The sequence below is a fragment of the Folsomia candida genome, unplaced genomic scaffold, assembly GCF_002217175.1.
Source record: "Folsomia candida strain VU population unplaced genomic scaffold, ASM221717v1 Fcan01_Sc005, whole genome shotgun sequence".
Classification (NCBI taxonomy): Eukaryota; Metazoa; Arthropoda; class Collembola; order Entomobryomorpha; family Isotomidae; genus Folsomia; species Folsomia candida.
The window spans coordinates 1,920,415-1,938,036 of record NW_019091197.1 but is presented as its reverse complement, the minus strand read 5'-3'; the positions used below and the strand labels follow the sequence as shown (position 1 = coordinate 1,938,036).

The following is a 17,622-nucleotide window of genomic DNA, read 5'->3' as shown; positions in this document are numbered from 1 at the left end:
TTGATATTCCTCCAGGAAAATACTGCACGTTTGATTGGATCACATCCATCCGTAAAATAATTTTATACAATGGCCAAAGTAGTGCAAAAGTGAAATAAACATTGACGGAATACCTTTATATCACAGTTCATCACATCAATTTTGGCCAATTTTAGGCGCAATAAATGAAAATGTATTCGTCATTGGCATTTATTCTGGACAGGGGAAACCAAATTCAGTGAATGAGTTTTTGTCGCCATTTCTTCAGCAGTTGCAAGAATTGCCTAGACCTTTATTAATTAATGGCGTTCAATATGAAGTAAAGTTGAGTGCCTTAATTTGTGATGCACCAGCGCGTGCATTTGTGCTCGGAACAAAGTGTCACACTGGGTACAGTTCATGTGGAAGCTGTACTATAAAAGGTTTTTATTATCAAAACCGCGTAATATTTCCGTATGATATACACCCAGAAAGAACAAATATAACACATCGTGAAAAAAGTGATCCTCAGCATCATAATGAATACTCATTTATGGAAAAAACTGATTTAGATTTAGTTAAGGGCTCGCCTGGTGAATACATGCATTTAGTATGTCTAGGAATTGTGCGTAAGATTCTTCATTTGCTGACAAAAGGAAAAAAATGTCCTGCCAGATTACGGCCAAATCAGATTGAAGAAATTTCAGAAAAACTAGTTAAACTAAAAAAGTACATTCCTCACGAATTTGCTCGCAAACCTCGCAAATTAAAAGATTTAGATCATTGGAAAGCAACCGAATTTCGCCAATTCATCTTATACACGGGACCAGTAGTTTTGAAACAGACAATTTCGAAACCATTATATCAAAATTTTCTTTCCCTTCATGTTGCAATAACAATTCTGGCTGATAAAACACTTCATGTCACTCATAATAATTATGCGAATGAGTTGCTTTTCTTAAGTATTTTGATATGCTTTATGGCCGTGAAAACATGTCATTTAATGTCCACGGACTTTTGCACTTAGCGAATGATTGCATTAATCACGGTCAACTTGACAAATTTAGTGCCTTTAAATTCGAAAATAAACTGCAAGAAATTAAAAAGCTGGTGCGATCTACGAATTGCCCCTTGCAGCAGGTGCACAGAAGACTGCTAGAGAGGGAAGACCAAACCCACCACCACGTCAACTCCACTCCACTCCATCCATTTCTCTACTCTGCCTGGTCTTATCATAACTCTCACTTTGATATTAATTGCTCCGTTTTTTACAAGAAATTTCAACACCAGGTGTTTAAATTAAATGCTGGAGGACCTGGTGATAGTGCTTGTGAGATAGGCGACGGCGCTGTTATTATTATAAATACTTTTCTACAGGGAGAGACAGGAGAATTTTTCCTTGGACGACGATTTCAAAACAAAATTAATTTTTACAAAACTCCTTGTGAATCATCTACCATAAATATTTATTTATTATCAAGACTTGGACCAGTCGAGTGCATTAAAATTTCTGAAATCGTCAAAAAAGTGATTTTGTTGCCGTACGGTGAAGAATATTTTGGTGCGCCCCTTATTCATTTATCTGAATCATCATGAGCGAACATTTTGTGCTACTCAAATTTTTGGAGACGGAGGAAATTGAAGTAGTCACTAGTGCGTGGTTATGTAAGAATAATACTCAGTGCGTGTGGCCCAATTACAAAAATCCTAGCAGAATTGTGAAAGCTGTTGGCCTACATATGCCCCCCGAGTCAAACTGGTCAACCCATGATGTCAAGCTACTTGGTGGTGGACACAAATTTGGTGAGCTATTAAAGCTTTCAAGTTTCATTTAATATTGATTAATTCTTTTTTATTGAGACTTTTTTTATTACGCAGTCACTTATCATGAGGCGGTGAAGAAGCTTCCCAAAGTAATGGACCAGTCCGACGCAGAGGTTGGGAGTGGCGATGGTAAAATTCGAATTCGTCAAGAGGCGCCCAATACATATGAGAGCTCGGAAAGTGAAGGGGATGACTGTCACTCTACACTGCCACCGCCTCCTGCGCCTAATGATAACTTAAGTAAGAACCGTTATGAGATAATAATTAATAATAATTACAGAATTGTTTCATATTAGGTGACTGTATATTTACACATGCCATTAATTATTTTAAAATAATGTTTCAGTGAAAAATGTGAAGTCACTCTTGATTACGCCGGCAGCTAAGAAAGTCACAACTAAAGGACAATCAATTCCTAAAATAAAGCCCAGTAAAATTAAAGAGTCCAGTAAGATCCCGTTTAAATTGTGTTTAGGTGGGTTACACTGGCAAAGTTTATTTCTCAGCATTTATTTACCTTCCATTAATTAATAATGCTATTACGTTTCAGTTACGGAAAACGGATCATCTTTGCCCGGAGTATCAGAAACTGGAAATCCGGAACCGGACATGGATATTCCTGGATGTTCAGCTTCCACCGAAATGGTTCACTTCCTCGGTGTTATGAATGAAAACGAGCCAGTAACTGCACCACCAGTTCCAGAGGGAGACGCAACAAATACATCCCAGTCCTCATGTGAAGACGAAATTTCACTTTCTGGTAGGGAAGTAGCAATAAAAATTTCTGCATAGTTAGCTAACACTGTCTTTGTTTGCGCAGGAAATCAATTTCAGAGTTGGGTGGTCAGAAATGTGGCCATTTTAAAAGCGCAAAATCGTAACATCCAGGAGACACTTGACGCGATATTGCTTAACTTAGATGGAAAGAGAAAGCCGCAAGATGAAGTTCGGCACGAAATTCCACTGAAGAATATGGTCGATGTTAGTAATGCTGCTAATTTTTATGCAGTCCCAAGTAACCGAGAATCACTGGTAAATAATCTTAATCCATTCGTTGCGTCTAAAAATATGTAATGTACAGTTAAATAATTAGCAAAATCTAAATGCTAAATTTCAGATTGTAAAATTAACTCAGAGAAAAGTAAGCAATATCGGAAGCTGCACACGCCGTGTGTTATCAAGACTTTGTGCGGACGAATTGATGCAGCATTACAACTGGATTGGGTCCAGGGGCAGCAAAATCGCGTTTTGTGATGCGTGGATGAGACACATTGTATTTGGTAAATTAGCTCTTACCGTAAATATGTACAGAAATTTAGTGTAATGGAAGTATAATTTTTTTAGATGCGGTTCGTGCGAGTTTACCATTAACGCTCGTCTCCGATGACGAGATGGAAACTACAATTAAAGAATATTTGAAAGGTGCACCTAAAAGATTGAAGAAGAAGAGCAATCCGAAGTAACTACACATTACATAGTTATGTTAAATCTAAACTTAATGATTCATTGATAATATATTTTAATAGTGATGGAATACTCCCAAGGGTCGAGTCTGAACCCGATGACCAACCAGATGAGTAGTTCTTGGACTATTTCATCATTTTGTTATTTATTTTAATCATAAAGCAATTTAAATTAAAATAAAGCTGGTTTATATAATTAAAATTGGTGTAATTGTTGGGTTTATTTAGCATAAAATACGTGTATGGAGAATCTGGAACCACGAAAATTACACGAGATAGTATCTAATTTTAAACGTGAATTAAACGAGTTTTCCACGTGTTAGTTTATGGTTTTGTTACGTTTACAACACGAGTTTTAAACGAGTTTTACACCCCAATTTGGCGACAATTACCCCCAAAATTCACCAACTTTTACACCAAATCAACACGCGTTTATCACGAAATTCGGTGTCCGAAAATAGGTGTTTTTCCCGTGTAATTCTCGAGTTTGTGCTACAAGGGGTGGTTGTGGAAAAATGTGTTTAGGTTTGAAAATCAGGAACAGAATTTGGAAATTATTCGAATTTACATCCTTCTAGTCTTAACAGTTCTTCATATTTGTTTCGTATCTATTGCATTCATTATAGTTCATAATTCTGTAATTATAATAAATAGCATAAATCCGATTGTGGACCTGAAGAAATTTGCTTATGGTAATATTTTAATAAGGTTTATTGTATTTCAACACATGCTTACAAGCTCAAACTTATTTTCTATAAAGAAGAATTTGTAAAAAATAATTTCGGATAATGAAGTTCTCAAGATATTTGTAAATAGTTTTTAAAATTTTTAGATTTTTTATCATCGATATTTAACATGTATTATGGAATTGTTTACCGTAATCAAGCATTCCTTGACTACTTCCTTTTCCACATTTATTGCACGTCACTGGAAGAAATACATACATGGCGGAAAAGGTAAGAAATAGGCGCCATCTAGCGGTACACCCTTCGTAATTCTATGGATTTTCCGCTAGATGGCTATTATTTCTGGAATTTCTTTCACTCGTGCAAGAAAGTATGCCTATGATGCAACAAACACAATTTCTTATAGTAATTTCTTGCAGGTGGGCTTATTTTTTCATGTCCAGTAATACAAATATTTCTGATTTTATTCCAGATATAAGCGCAAGTTCGTCCTCCATGGAATGTCCCCCCGACTACAGAATTTTAATACAAGCTATGCACAGAATATAGATTCTACCAGAAGAATCGATCTTATGTATTCGAGTGATGCTTATGGAAGAACGGGGAGAGCCAACCAAATAACTCGGTGTACATTTGGCCCACCTGGGGGATGGCACCTCCGCATCATCATCATCACCACATCTCCTGGCATCAAAAAATGATGATGAAAGCACATAGGTGGCGGTGGCACCCCGATTTGTGCACCAGAACACACCCTTGTAGAGCATCAAATTTGTGGAGACGCAGCTCAGAATGGTGTGTTCTTGTGCACAAATGGGGGTGCCACCGCCACCTATGTGCTTTCATCATCATTTTTTGATGCCAGGAGATGTGGTGATGATGATGATGCGGAGGTGCCATCCCCCAGGTGGGCCAAATGTACACCGCGTTATTTGGTTGGCTCTCCCCGTTCTTCCATAAGCGTCACTCGAATACATAAGATCGATTCTTCTGGTAGAATCTATATTCTGTGCAAGCTATGAAAGTTATTCTTTGTCTGACTAATTATCCCATGTTGTTTGTTGCCCTGGCCGCCGTAGTTTTCCGCACTGATCCCCTTGACCTGCCCATACGGATTATAATTTCCATGGTGTCCTTCTCATCCCTTGTGCTCAAACTGGTTGCATTTCTCGTTCGAGCTAGTTTCTTAATAATTTGTTTAAACGTGTTGTTCCAAGCAGTAAATGCTTTCTTTATCCTTGGTCTAATTGTGGTATCCTCGGCTAGCGAAGTACTACAAGTTCTGAGCGTTTTAAATTCTAAGCGAGTGGTGTTTAGCGAGAGAAATTTTCCAGCACGTGAGATCCAGCTTTATCGACAATTATTGGTCTGGATTGGATTCGTGAATAGAAATTTTGGTAATTTTGCCACCACGCCGTTGGTATTCTTTGGGGTTTCTTTTCTAGTATTGGGCATTTATGGGACAATACGGATGCGAGATCGGATGGAAATTGCGCTATATTTGTTTGTGCCCTTGTCCAGTTTAATTTCTGTATTTTTTGTCTTTATTTTGATCCCGGAGGCAGCCAAGGTGTACGAAAGGGCAAACTTGTATCTATCTAAAAAGGGAAAGGATGTACGAAAGGGGTCGTGGGAAAAGAGGGTCGTCAAATCGTTGAGACCAGTGGCTATAGAGGTCGGACCGTTTGGACAAGTTAGAAATAATTTGATGAAGATCGTGATGATTGTTTTGAGCGAGAATATATGTAATCTGTTAATCACGTTTTGAAAAATTTTGTTAAATATTTACATATGGAAAATCTGCAAACGTCAGCGTCTAGCTATACTACCTATTTACATATGCATATATGTATGTATATAGGTATGCATGAATATGAACACACTATGTATACAGTTCACAGGACTAAAGTTGTACATGTTTGCACTTCATGTATGTTAAGATTAAAATGTAAAAACATTATGTGCTGTTGGAAAACTATGTATGTACATATATAAGGAACCAAGCATGTATGCTGATAGTGCAGTTTATACTCATGCAATATTGAATTAATAAAAACTTCAGAAATATGTGCAATTGAGTTATTTTTTCAGAAATGATTTCATTATTCATTATTCTACTATACATACAGGAAATACAAATACACTTTGATCAGTCTTGAAAAGCTAAATGGTTCTAATTATATAATTAAAAGTACACGTAGTTAAAATATCCCTTATTTTTTAATCAACTATCTATGTAGCAGATCGTAAATTTTTCTCTCAAGTACTGAACTTGGTTTTTGTACTTTTTACTTGGCATGGTAACACCATGGAACTCCAATTACAGTTGGACACCAAAGGCACCCTCTTTCATGGCATTTTTGTTCCGTGGCTCCTGCTCCTGGATGACAGTCCTCCCTTTGATTGTTGGGAAGGCATTTGTCCTTTTGTGGAAAGTAACACCATGGAACGCCTTGCCTTGTTGGACACCAGAGACAGCCCCTCGAGTGACACACTTCTTCCGTGGCCCCTGCACCAATGTGACAGTCCTCCCGTCTGTTCTCTGGGTAGCATGCGTCCTTCGCTTCCATCACTGGATGATTATATTACATTTTTTTAATTAGAATTTAAAATTTATTTCTTATTTAATTTTTTTAGTTTGAAGGTCATATTTGTAGATATGACTCTACCAAAGTGGTATTTGCAGATATAAGTAATCTTTTGTAACAATAGCTAGATATTTAAAGGTACCATTTGGGTAGACCAGAATAATTTTAATACCAAGCGGTAACAATTTTAGTACCGAGAAATCAATACCTAAGTACGTGAGTATACCTGATTTCTAAGAGTGAATTTCAAACAAGTGTATCAGTAACTGGTTGAGTCAAAAATAAGTCCACAATTTTTTTTACTTTATTTTTCAATCAGTACTATCAGTATTTAGTAATTCTTCTCAAATTTATGAAAATGTGATTAAATTTATAATAAATTTTCAATCACCTGCAACCAATGATGCGACGAGTACAAGAAGGGTGCACATTGCGACTTTCATGTTTTGTCCTTTGTTAACAATGTATGTAAATGAATATGTTTCCGTTAAATGATGTTTAATTTTTGAGGCTTCCAGCCTTATATATGAGATCTGAGACTGGAAAATCAACATTTTCTACAAGTTAGAAATTATTACGGGTTAAGATCTTTCTTTATTACTTATCATGTAGCCGATGACGTATAACTTTACTTGGAAAAACTTCGCATTTTTAGCCCAACCTGTATTAATATATGTGTCTGAAAATAATTACATGTAATTCAGCATGCGCGACATAACTTGGGCATTTCAAGCAACAAAAAACCAGTCAGACCACTTTACAATAGATGAATTGAAGACGCAAAAGTTCTATTTGTGTGTTTTTTTTACAAATTGGAAACCAAAAGAATAGATAAACTGGTCGGCTTCCAAGTGGAGACATGAATTTGTACATGTATGCATTCAGGAATTCAGCATTATCTTCAGACATCGTGTTATTTTGCCATTTCTAGGAATCGAAGACCTTAATTTTAATCTTAACTTAATCAGTTGTCCAAAAGTTTTAATATTTAAAAAGGTTTCAAACCAGTATACTGGTTTGAAATACTGCAGTATAAAAGTTTATATAGCTGAATCTTACCCCCCCCCCATTAGTCAGGGTAGGGAAACATAAAATTCTTTGAAAATATGAAAAATATAAAAATTATTCAATAATTTTTATGCATTTTTACTTCTTTTTATGCAGTATATGTATGTACACATATCAAAATGATATTGCAAAAAACAAACAAAAGAAACACTGATTCCGTTATGTATACATTTATTTATAACTCATAGGTAAATTCATGCCGTGATATTGATTTTCTTACTATTTTTTCTTAAGATCAGAGCATTGCCTTAAAGTTAAAATCAATTTACTCACACGGTAAAGAACTTGAAACCATCTCAATCTGCCTTTTATTTATCTATTTCACATTTCATCTTCTCATTCTGAGTACATAAATCACATCCTCCTCATATGCATACAATGAAAACTACGTATTTATTGAACGAGATTGACATTCAATTCTAACGTGATCTACATAAACATGTTCATAAATCGGATACATACAAATCAAGTAAGATTCAGTTTATTTAATTAATGCCAAACGAATTGAGATAAAACTTTGCTAAAACTTGACTAACAGTTAGTTATATTTTTTCAAACTTAATAGAAAAATTGCAAATAAAACTTTGCAAGAATCATTCGTTTACCCAATATGAATTGTGCTTATCGAAACGTGCTCATCTTCGTATTAGTTTTCGTACCTGGGATTATTATTGGTGGCATGTTTGTCGCAATTTGGCCATTTTCTGACTATGGAAAAGTTAATTACAACAGGCCGCAAGATTTACCAGGTAAAACAACACTGAAACCAATATTAAGTCAATGAATTTTCTTAAAAAACTTTCGTAGGTCGTTTTTCAAGCAATAAATAAATATCAAGTTATAAAAAAGTCCAAATTTTATACAGTTTTGTCGTACCTTTAACATTTCACACGAACAAAAATAATTTTGCAGAACCTTACACAACCGAGGAGCTTCTCAATATCGAGGATTTTTATACGGCAGCCAAATCAAAATTGGTGAAGAATTCTGCCGGAGTGTGGGAATATTTCGAAGGGAAGGCAGACCTCGGTTGGACACTGGACCAGAATAAGAGAGCATACCGTCGGTTAGAGTGTTATTAAATTATTGACAATGCGCGTATTCACGTCAACTCCGTAAACTTAGCTGCGCAACATATGTAGCTTACCCTCTTTCCAGTGTTTGCGAAGAGTTGCGACACGATAACCAATCAGAATCTTTATTTTTTACGAAATATGACACACAAAAAGGTATTCATTAGAGTCGCAAAAGTTTTTTTGCAAACTTGTCATCAAGTTAATTTTCAGTTTCTGTATTTTCATTTAAAATAAGTCGCTCGCGATACGCATCAACCACAAAGTTGTGAAGCGACGTTTTTGAGTGATGTGAATACACATAATAATTAAGAATTATGTATAATTAAATTTCGTACTTGCAAAGTTATGTAATTCGACCACGGATACTTCGCGACGTTTCGATAAGAAACCTGACCACGTCGATACTCGGAAAACTTACTAGTTTACCGATCGGCGTGGCCCCCACTTCGATGCAGAAAGTGTTTCATCCAGACGGAGAAATCGCGGTGGCGACAGGTACGTATATGTAGATAGAAATGATTTTTTTTACAAATTTCGATCACTATTTTTAATCGGTACCTTTTCAAAATTTTATTTTCTCATAATTACTTATGCGACTTGAAGGGGCTGGACGAGCAGGAGCCATCTACATTCTTAGCACTTTAGCCACCACCAGTATCGAAGAGGTCGCCGCATCTGCACCACAGACCCGATTATGGTTTCAACTTTACTTTAAAAATGACACGTTAGCAAATACATAGAAATAGTTTTGTCGAAATTAGAAATAGATAAAAAAAGTAATAATTTTCCTAATAAATCAGCACATTTAATGCCAATCTACTCACTCGTGCGGAAAACTCAGGCTACGAAGCTGTCGTTCTTACCTTGGACGCACAAATAATTGGGAAGCGAGTCGATCAGTTACGACATGGATTTGAACTTCCGGAAAATGCAAGGTTTGTAGCTTTATAGCTCAATCAGTAAACATTTAATTAAGTCGGATGTTTGTTAGCTATTAAACTTGGAATACATTTTGTCGAATTATTTTGCAAAATTCCATAAAATTGGAGCAATTCACGCAGGCCTTGTAACATTGTAAAATTCATAAATTCTGTAAACATGCAAGCTTTTGGAAAATATTACAAATATTTCTAAGCAAACTAGGTTACAAATTTTTGTAAACTTACATAAATCCCGGATGGATGTATGTTTTGTAAAAGGTGTAAAAATTATTTTACAAAACTTACAGATTTTAAAAGCTTGAAATGACTCAGCAAATATGGCCTCTGCATTTTACAGAATTTGCTGTATTTAAACAAATCATCCTCCTTATGTGTGTGAAATTTAGAACACATATATTTCTAAGCTTGCAGACTCTCCGGGGTTATCTACATGGTTATCTAAATATCCGAGTGAACTGTTCCATTTTTAATAATTTGTAACTAATTTAACATGACATGTCATTGATGTCATGCAGTTTGGCCAACTTTGATTCAAACATGAACCAAAATTCTACTGACTCGGGGACAATATTGAATCAAACTTTAAAAGTCTTGAGAGATGATATCACCATGACTTGGGACGTAGTTAAATGGATCAGAGAGTAACTTTTTTTTTAATGAAAAATGCGTTTGTCGCCTCTTAAAAATTTTCTGTTTATTAGCCATACAGAAATGAAACTCATTTTGAAAGGAATTCTTACCGGTGAGGACGCCAAGCTTGCAGCGGACTATGGCGTGGATGCCATTATCGTGTCGAACCATGGTGGTCGTCAGTTGGACTCGGTTATTCCCACGGTTAATATTTAAACTAATTTAAATTTAAGTCATAAAAATATGGAGGAAATTCACGCAGTCATTTGTAACTTATAAAATCCATAAGTTTCGTAGAATAATTTTACAAACTTTTACAGAATATAAAAAATGTCCTTGATCTTAGCAAATTTACGAAAATTTGCAAGTTAATTTTTCCCACAAATATTTATACCTATATTAGTTACAGATTTTACAAGATTTTACAAGACCTGCGTGAATTACCTCTATAATTAATCCGTAACTGTAACACTAATACATTTACAAACAATTAAAAGTATACGAATTGGTACTTTTAATTATTTGCAAATGTATCAATGTTACAGATTGATGCACTGTCCGAAGTTGTGTCTGCCACGGCGTCAAGCGGAATGGAAATCTATCTCGACGGTGGAATCAGTCTGGGGACCGATGTTTTTAAAGCGATCGCACTTGGAGCCAAAATGGTATTGCAAACAAAGACAAAAATATTTGTGGATTCATTACAAGTTTACATATTTAATTTTGAAACGTAATTTTGAAAAAAAATGTGGACAATGATGCAGCTTCTGAAATTTCAGGTATTCGTGGGGCGAGCGGCGTTAGCTGGTCTGAGCGTCGCTGGGGAGGAAGGTGTCACGAAGGTGTTGGAAATTCTCAAAAGTGAACTCGACTTGACTATGGCACTTTCAGGTAGGAAGAATAACCAATTTCGACCTAGATATACTTAATAGCTTCCCCATTCTTTTAGGAGTTTCGAACGTGGCGAGTATAAATTCGGACTATGTGGAACTTTACGAACCAATTTAGTCAGAAATTGTCTTACTTATAGTACAAGATAAGTGATTAAGTCAAATCTAAAGTAATTATTTTATTAAATAAATATTTTCATAAATTAAAATAATTTATTTTTGCTTGAGTTAAAAACATTTCTGATTCAGCTTATTTTTATATTTACTAACACTTACATAACATAATACAAAATATGTATGTATATAAGTCACAATTTCTTTCTCCATCTAAAACCTTTGACCGTCCAACTATTGTGGCGTATGGCGTGAGTATTGTGTTACATCAGCATTCCCATTAATAGCGGGCCTATGAAGAAAAAGAATAAATAAGTTTCCTAAATTTAACAACACGTTAACTATCCCTGCAATTAGACGATATCCTTTTCACATAAGGTATATGTACTTAAATATTTAAATTGACTTACCCATGGTGAGAGGAATTGTTGCTATAATAATCACCCCGGTGATAATGGAAATGACCAAGCCCAAAGTTCTCGATACCATTTTACTCGTTTTTTTATTTCTTGATTAATTGTATTAGTAACGTCGCAAATAATGAATAAGTCTAATCCGCGTGTAAATATTTGCAATTTGCAACGAGTAATTTAACATCAAATGTCCGATTTCCACTTTGATCAACTTACAATCGATTAAATAAGTTTGTGGTTCCGGTACTTTATATACATATTCAGTCATCCATAAATATGTATGCAAATCGGGCACTTGACGTACACCTGAGTATTATTATGCTAATGACTTGAATTGCATAATTAGTCAGTCATTTATTTGTAGATACATACATATGCAAAGCGAAATTGCTTGCAATTCGCAATAGCGTATGTATACATATGTGCATAACCTACCTTTGCAATTTTTGTGCCAAAAATATCTTCACAATAAACCAGACATTACAAAGAATGGATTATTGCTTAGGTTGCATGGATCCAGAACTATATATTCGGGGGAATCCTATTTTCGTCGTGACGAAATTCCGAACATATGTATTAGGTTATTCTTGGAAGTATTAAATATACTTTAAATAAATAATTCATTTTGTGCATTTATAACACATGTGTAAATTTAATTCAATTTTTTCAAATCCCATTTAAACATTTGCATAGCCAACCTGGACCCGTCCTAAATGCGCAGAGATGATATAGACACATACCATATATGTATAATTTGCGACGGCCAACATGCAAATGAAAAAAAGAAGCAGGACTTAAAAAAATGCCAAAAACCATTCGAGCAAAAAAATAAAATTGTTTAATTTCTCAAAGACAATTGACAATGGTCTCTTATTTAGTTACAGGATGTCCGCTACCAATCAATTTAACAATTTATAACTTACTGCGCATAATTATTTATCTACATGTTTGGCAATGACAGACCTATGTACATTGTATACATAAAATTATGAAAAATAAGCAACCCTTTAAAATCACCCACACCCATTAAACAAAAACATTAGATAAGTAAATATTCCCAAAATTATTTAGAAATTTCAAAATATAAATCTTACTGCACAATTATGACAAGCTTCGTTGTTGTAACATTAATTTTTCTCGTCGCCTTTCAAGGTAAAAAAAACGAAAATTATCCACAGCAGCAAAACCAATCTTTGACTTCAGGATTATGTAAAGAACATTACTGATTTTTTCTCAGGTTCAGCGGGAATAACACTGGGACGTGATGAAAGTGATTCTTGTCCCACCGATCCAGAAGAAAGGGGACCCTGCAACTTCCCCCAAGAACTAGCCTGCGAAACGGACAAGACTTGTGGCGCTGGGGTTCCATGTTGTTACGTGGTTGGCGAATGCGAGAAGAAACGATGCCTTAAAAAAGAAACTGTGACAGAGGCGTAGTTATTTTATGACCAAGTTGGGCAACATGTTTAACCCGTTATAAATATAATAAAAATTGGTTTTTACTATAAAATGATACCATCATTTTCAAAAAGATATGCATATGTTTCTGTGAAAAAAAAATTATTATTCAAAAAGCTAACGGGCTGCTAAATTCCAGTATTTTCGTTAATGAATTTATATTTTTGAGCAGTAAGACGAACTTATCGCATTAAAAATGAGGGTCTGTCAGACTTGTCACGCATCAATCTCTTTTGATGTACCAGGTTGTTAGAAAATTAGATTGGAAAATTATGAGGAAGCTGTCGGTTTTTTTAATCAATTTTTTCCGTGTAAAATTTCATCTGACAATGCAAGTCTTTTACGTGTACAACTCAGATCTGGTTGGGACCAATTTTATTTTGTTCAGCACAAAAAATAAGCATACCCGTCAGTCTGGTTCAAATGCCGAGGGATTGGAACTAAGTACCTGGGAAACGTCACCCAAAAGTTCCAATTCCCTGGACTTTTTAGTTATGCAAGTTACAGGGAAACGGAACCCACTTGTCGCAGGATTTAGCGGGCTTCGATTCCCCGGTACCCTCTTACGCAAAAGTTACGATTCCCCGGAACCCAACATTTTGCTTTCATTTTTCATAAATTGAATAAATTTCCGCACAAAATTTGCATTATCTCAAATTAACCTCCCACAAACGAAGAACATTGGATAAAAAAATTAGAATTTTTTATAGTGGCAGAGGTTCCTAAAATCGCAAATTTCTGATAAATTTGAGGAGCGGCAAGCTCAAAAAGGTCCGGGGAATCGTCACCCAAAAATAATTTGTATATATAAATAATAGTTGGGTTCCGATTCCGCGGACCTTTTTGAGCTTGCCGCTCCTCAAATTTGTCAGAAATTTGCGATTTTAGGAACCTCTGCCACTATAAAAAATTCTAATTTTTTTATCCAATGTTCTTCATTTGTGAGAGGTTAATTTGAGATAATGCAAATTTTGTGCGGAAATTTATTCAATTTATGAAAAATTAAAGAAAAATTGTGGGTTCCGGGGAATCGTAACTTTTGCGTAAGAGGGTACCGGGGAATCGGCACCCGCTAAATCCTGCGACAAGTGGGTTCCGTTTCCCTGTAACTTGCATAACTAAAACGTCCAGGGAATTGGAACTTTTGGGTGACGTTTCCCAAGTACTAAGTTCCAAACCCCCGGCACTTGAACCAGACTGCCCGTATTTTTTCATTTTTCATAATGCGCTAATTTGAGCGCGTGGCGCGAATTTTAAAACATTTTTCAGCCAAAACCTCGGTTTTTTAAAATTTAGCAACTTTTCGAATTTTAGCGCGAATCCAAAAATTCGAAAACATGTCTCTTCAGAATGACTTACTTGACTTAAAAAAAATCCACATGCATTATTTTTTGAAAAATTAAAAATTTGAAAGAATTTATAATTTAAATGAATTTCAAAAACTGGCAAAAAATGTTGAAATCCAAATTTCGAGACAATTGGATTTTTCATGAGTCAAGTAAGTCATTCTGAAGAGACATGTTTTCGAATTTTTGGATTCGCGCTAAAATTCGAAAAGTTGCGAAATTTTTTAAAATCAAGGTTTTGGCTGAAAAATGTTTTAAAATTCGCGCCGCGCGCTCAAATTAGCGCATTATGAAAAATGAAAAAATACGGGTGTGCTTATTTTTTGTTCTGAACAAAATAAAATTGGTCCCAACCAGATCTGAGTTGTACACGTAAAAGACTTGCATTGTGAGTGAGATAATGCTTCATTACATCCGAGGCTTGTTCGAAAAAGACCAATATGTATGTTCATAGGGGTGAATTTAGAATTTGTTTAAAAATAATTGGATGCTGATTCATGAAATCTAAATGGTTAGTATTTGTTTATTATTTAGGAAAAATCATTTCCTGAGAATAGTTGGGATTATTATTGAATTGACTTCGTAAGAATCCTTATTCGGCAAGTAAATTAAAGTCATGCTCCTTACAAATTTTTAAAACATTTCTGTGGTTAAATATCAGTCACGTCATATCCACATACCGAAGTATTTTTATCATCTGCATATGTACATAAACATAAATATTTCTTTGAGGAAAAATAAAATAAATTCAGTTATTAATAAATCCTTGGGATAACTTCCTCGTTGTATTTTTGTACATTGGTTTAGTTTATTGCAACAAACGCTGATATAGCCTCTCTGCACATATGTAGCCTCTCTGCACATATGTACATATGTAAAAATGAAGATGATCATGCCCTGAACAAATTCAAGATATCGTTGATTGATTTTTATTAATGAGTTCTATCATGTTTGACATGTAAATACTCACAATGGAGGCGCAAACCATGTTCATCCGGGATTATTTTTTGACCATGTTAGTTTGCAAGAGGAAGTCTTTAGAAACAACATTTGGTTCGGCACTTGGACAGATGCGCAAAATTCAGCACGTTATGGGCGCCACAATTTCGCAAAAACGCATGATTTTTCGGCTCGCGCTCTACCGTGCATGAAAAATCATGCGTTTTTGCGAACTTGTGGCGCCCGTAATGTGCTGAATTTTGCGCATCTGCCCAAGTGCCGAACCAAATGTTGTTTCTAAAGACTTCCTCTTGCAAACTAACATGGTCAAAAAATAATCCCGGATGAACATGGTTTGCGCTCCCATTGTCAGTATATTACCGATACTTGTGTACATATATAAATTGAGGACATAAAATATGTAAGTGATTACACGATTAAATTAATTGTCTTGGTCAGTTATGTGGTTCTCGTGTTAAATAGTCCACTCTTCCACAGAACACATGTTCATATTTCAATCGGTACGAGTTTTGCAGACCAAGGTGGATAAAATCTTGTTGCTAAAGTGGAATTTTATTTTTTAACAAAATATATTTATTTATAAGTAAAAACAATGCTTTCAGAAAATAGGACCGAAAAATTGGAAAAATTTAAATCTAAAATTTCAGATGAGAAATCATTTTTTTTATTCTACTTCCTTGATCAAATTAGAGATATACCTAATTTCAGACAGAAAGATAATTTATATAATTCTTTTAACTATTTAGACCACGAGAACCTAAAACATTTCCAGGGGATTTGTGATGACAATTTTCTGCTCGCATTTCTCCGTGCGAAAGATTTCGATGTGCAGACAGCAGCACTTTGTGTATGTCTTTTAAACTACGAGTTTGGCCGGGGGATTCATTAAAAATTCAGATGTTGGAATTGCAAATATAATTTTAATGGCAAAATGTTTTTCTTGTGTAAAATTTGCACAAATTCGCTAATCATTCTTAACTCAATTATCTATGTATAACCCTGTTGTGCTAACGATGCGAACTCGTAATGAATACCCCCATTATAAATATAATTTTGGAACAAATAAAAATATTTTGTTCGTAACCTAGTTGCAAACTTATATCCATGCGAGGACAGAAAAGTACAAAACCTTCAGGAAAAAGTACCTTAGACCAGAAAATTCAACAATGTTGGATATCGGCAAGGTGAAGCTGTTAAGACACAGAGATCCTAGAGGGCATCTTATCGTGGTGGATCAAATTAGTAAAACTGACAAAATAATTAACCTTGCCAAAAGTTACTCATTCAAGAAATCAAAATTGACAGGTTTATGGGACCCTGCGAATCACAATATTTACGAAGCAGCAGCCGAGATTTTGTTCATAATTGATGAAGCTATGCGAACATATGTCCGACATGGGGAAAAATGAGGTCGTCCTGTTAATTGATTGTGGGGGACTCTCATTTCATCACGCGAAGCATGGGACGCCACTAGCTTTTATGCAACTTATGGACTTATTCGTGGTAACTATGATTACTAAGGGTATTCACAATTTGCCTAGTATCCTTAATAAATATCTTAAAAAGTATACGAAGAAAAATAAGGGGTCAAGTTTCCCAAAAATAGTGACCTTAGCACCACCTTTTCACTGACAAAATCTTACACCTCTTGTAAAATCTCGTAACCGTCGTGATTTGTTTTACGATACGAAGAATACCAAGGAATCATGAATACCCTCAATATTTCTTCTTAAGATTTAACAAAAAATTCAAATTTGCCTTAAATAAATTACAGAATAACGTACCCATTCGGCTCGCTGCCATTCATTTGGTCAATGTTGGTCTCCTCACAAACTTTTTGGTCTGATTGTTGACTCGTTTCATGAAATAGAAAATGCGAAATAGGGTCTGTCATATGAAATAAGCTGCAAAAATGGTGACTAATTTGCAAAATCTTTGCAGATATTCAGCCACTCAAAGCTCGCCTCGTTGTATGAAGACATACCAAAAACAATTCTTCCCGTCTCACTTGGTGGTGACCTTAGAAATCAGGAAGCTTTCGAGGATCAATTAGTGACAAGAATCCGAAATCGGAGAGAATTTTATGAAAAGCTGACGAGCACTGATTTGGCATGAAATTTTGCAAATTTTACAAACATACGAAAAATATGTAGATAGTTAGCTTCTTTTAGCCATTTTAGTACATACAAATATTTATAACACAAAAA

At 35.1% G+C, this 17,622-nt stretch overlaps 2 protein-coding genes and 1 long non-coding RNA gene across 3 annotated transcripts; 1 reads left to right on the top strand and 2 right to left on the bottom strand.

Annotated features, from left to right (window-relative positions):
- Positions 1–6,003: 6,003 nt before the first annotated feature.
- Positions 6,004–7,059, bottom strand: LOC110849849 (skin secretory protein xP2). The gene is made up of 2 exons (XM_022097311.2): positions 6,911–7,059; positions 6,004–6,503 (listed from the first exon to the last, which is right to left on the bottom strand). The coding sequence occupies exons 1-2, from the start codon at positions 6,960–6,962 to the stop codon at positions 6,220–6,222; spliced, it is 336 nt and encodes a 111-aa protein (XP_021953003.1). The 5' UTR covers positions 6,963–7,059; the 3' UTR covers positions 6,004–6,219.
- A 1,110-nt stretch (positions 7,060–8,169) lies between these two features.
- Positions 8,170–11,336, top strand: LOC110849962 ((S)-2-hydroxy-acid oxidase GLO1). The gene is made up of 10 exons (XM_022097445.2): positions 8,170–8,336; positions 8,500–8,653; positions 9,007–9,158; positions 9,267–9,387; positions 9,464–9,598; positions 10,120–10,245; positions 10,306–10,438; positions 10,780–10,899; positions 11,014–11,125; positions 11,184–11,336. The coding sequence occupies exons 1-10, from the start codon at positions 8,198–8,200 to the stop codon at positions 11,240–11,242; spliced, it is 1,251 nt and encodes a 416-aa protein (XP_021953137.1). The 5' UTR covers positions 8,170–8,197; the 3' UTR covers positions 11,243–11,336.
- Positions 9,324–11,889, bottom strand: LOC110850152. Its single transcript, XR_002547936.2, has 3 exons — positions 11,649–11,889; positions 10,345–11,530; positions 9,324–9,338 (listed from the first exon to the last, which is right to left on the bottom strand). It is a non-coding gene; the product is annotated as an uncharacterized LOC110850152 (long non-coding RNA).
- Between the last annotated feature and the right edge of the window lie 5,733 nt (positions 11,890–17,622).

What these genes read in the sequence shown, in the direction of transcription:
- LOC110849849 (XM_022097311.2), bottom strand. Translation starts at nt 6,962, where the DNA reads ATGAAAGTCGCAATGTGCACCCTTCTTGTACTCGTCGCATCATTGGTT. An exon ending in CGTCGCATCATTGGTTGCAG is followed by an intron (nt 6,504 to 6,910) that starts GTGATTGAAAAT and finishes ATAATCATCCAG; the next exon opens with TGATGGAAGCGAAGGACGCA.
- LOC110849962 (XM_022097445.2), top strand. Translation starts at nt 8,198, where the DNA reads ATGAATTGTGCTTATCGAAACGTGCTCATCTTCGTATTAGTTTTCGTA. An exon ending in CAGGCCGCAAGATTTACCAG is followed by an intron (nt 8,337 to 8,499) that starts GTAAAACAACAC and finishes ATAATTTTGCAG; the next exon opens with AACCTTACACAACCGAGGAG. An exon ending in GTAGTTAAATGGATCAGAGA is followed by an intron (nt 10,246 to 10,305) that starts GTAACTTTTTTT and finishes TCTGTTTATTAG; the next exon opens with CCATACAGAAATGAAACTCA.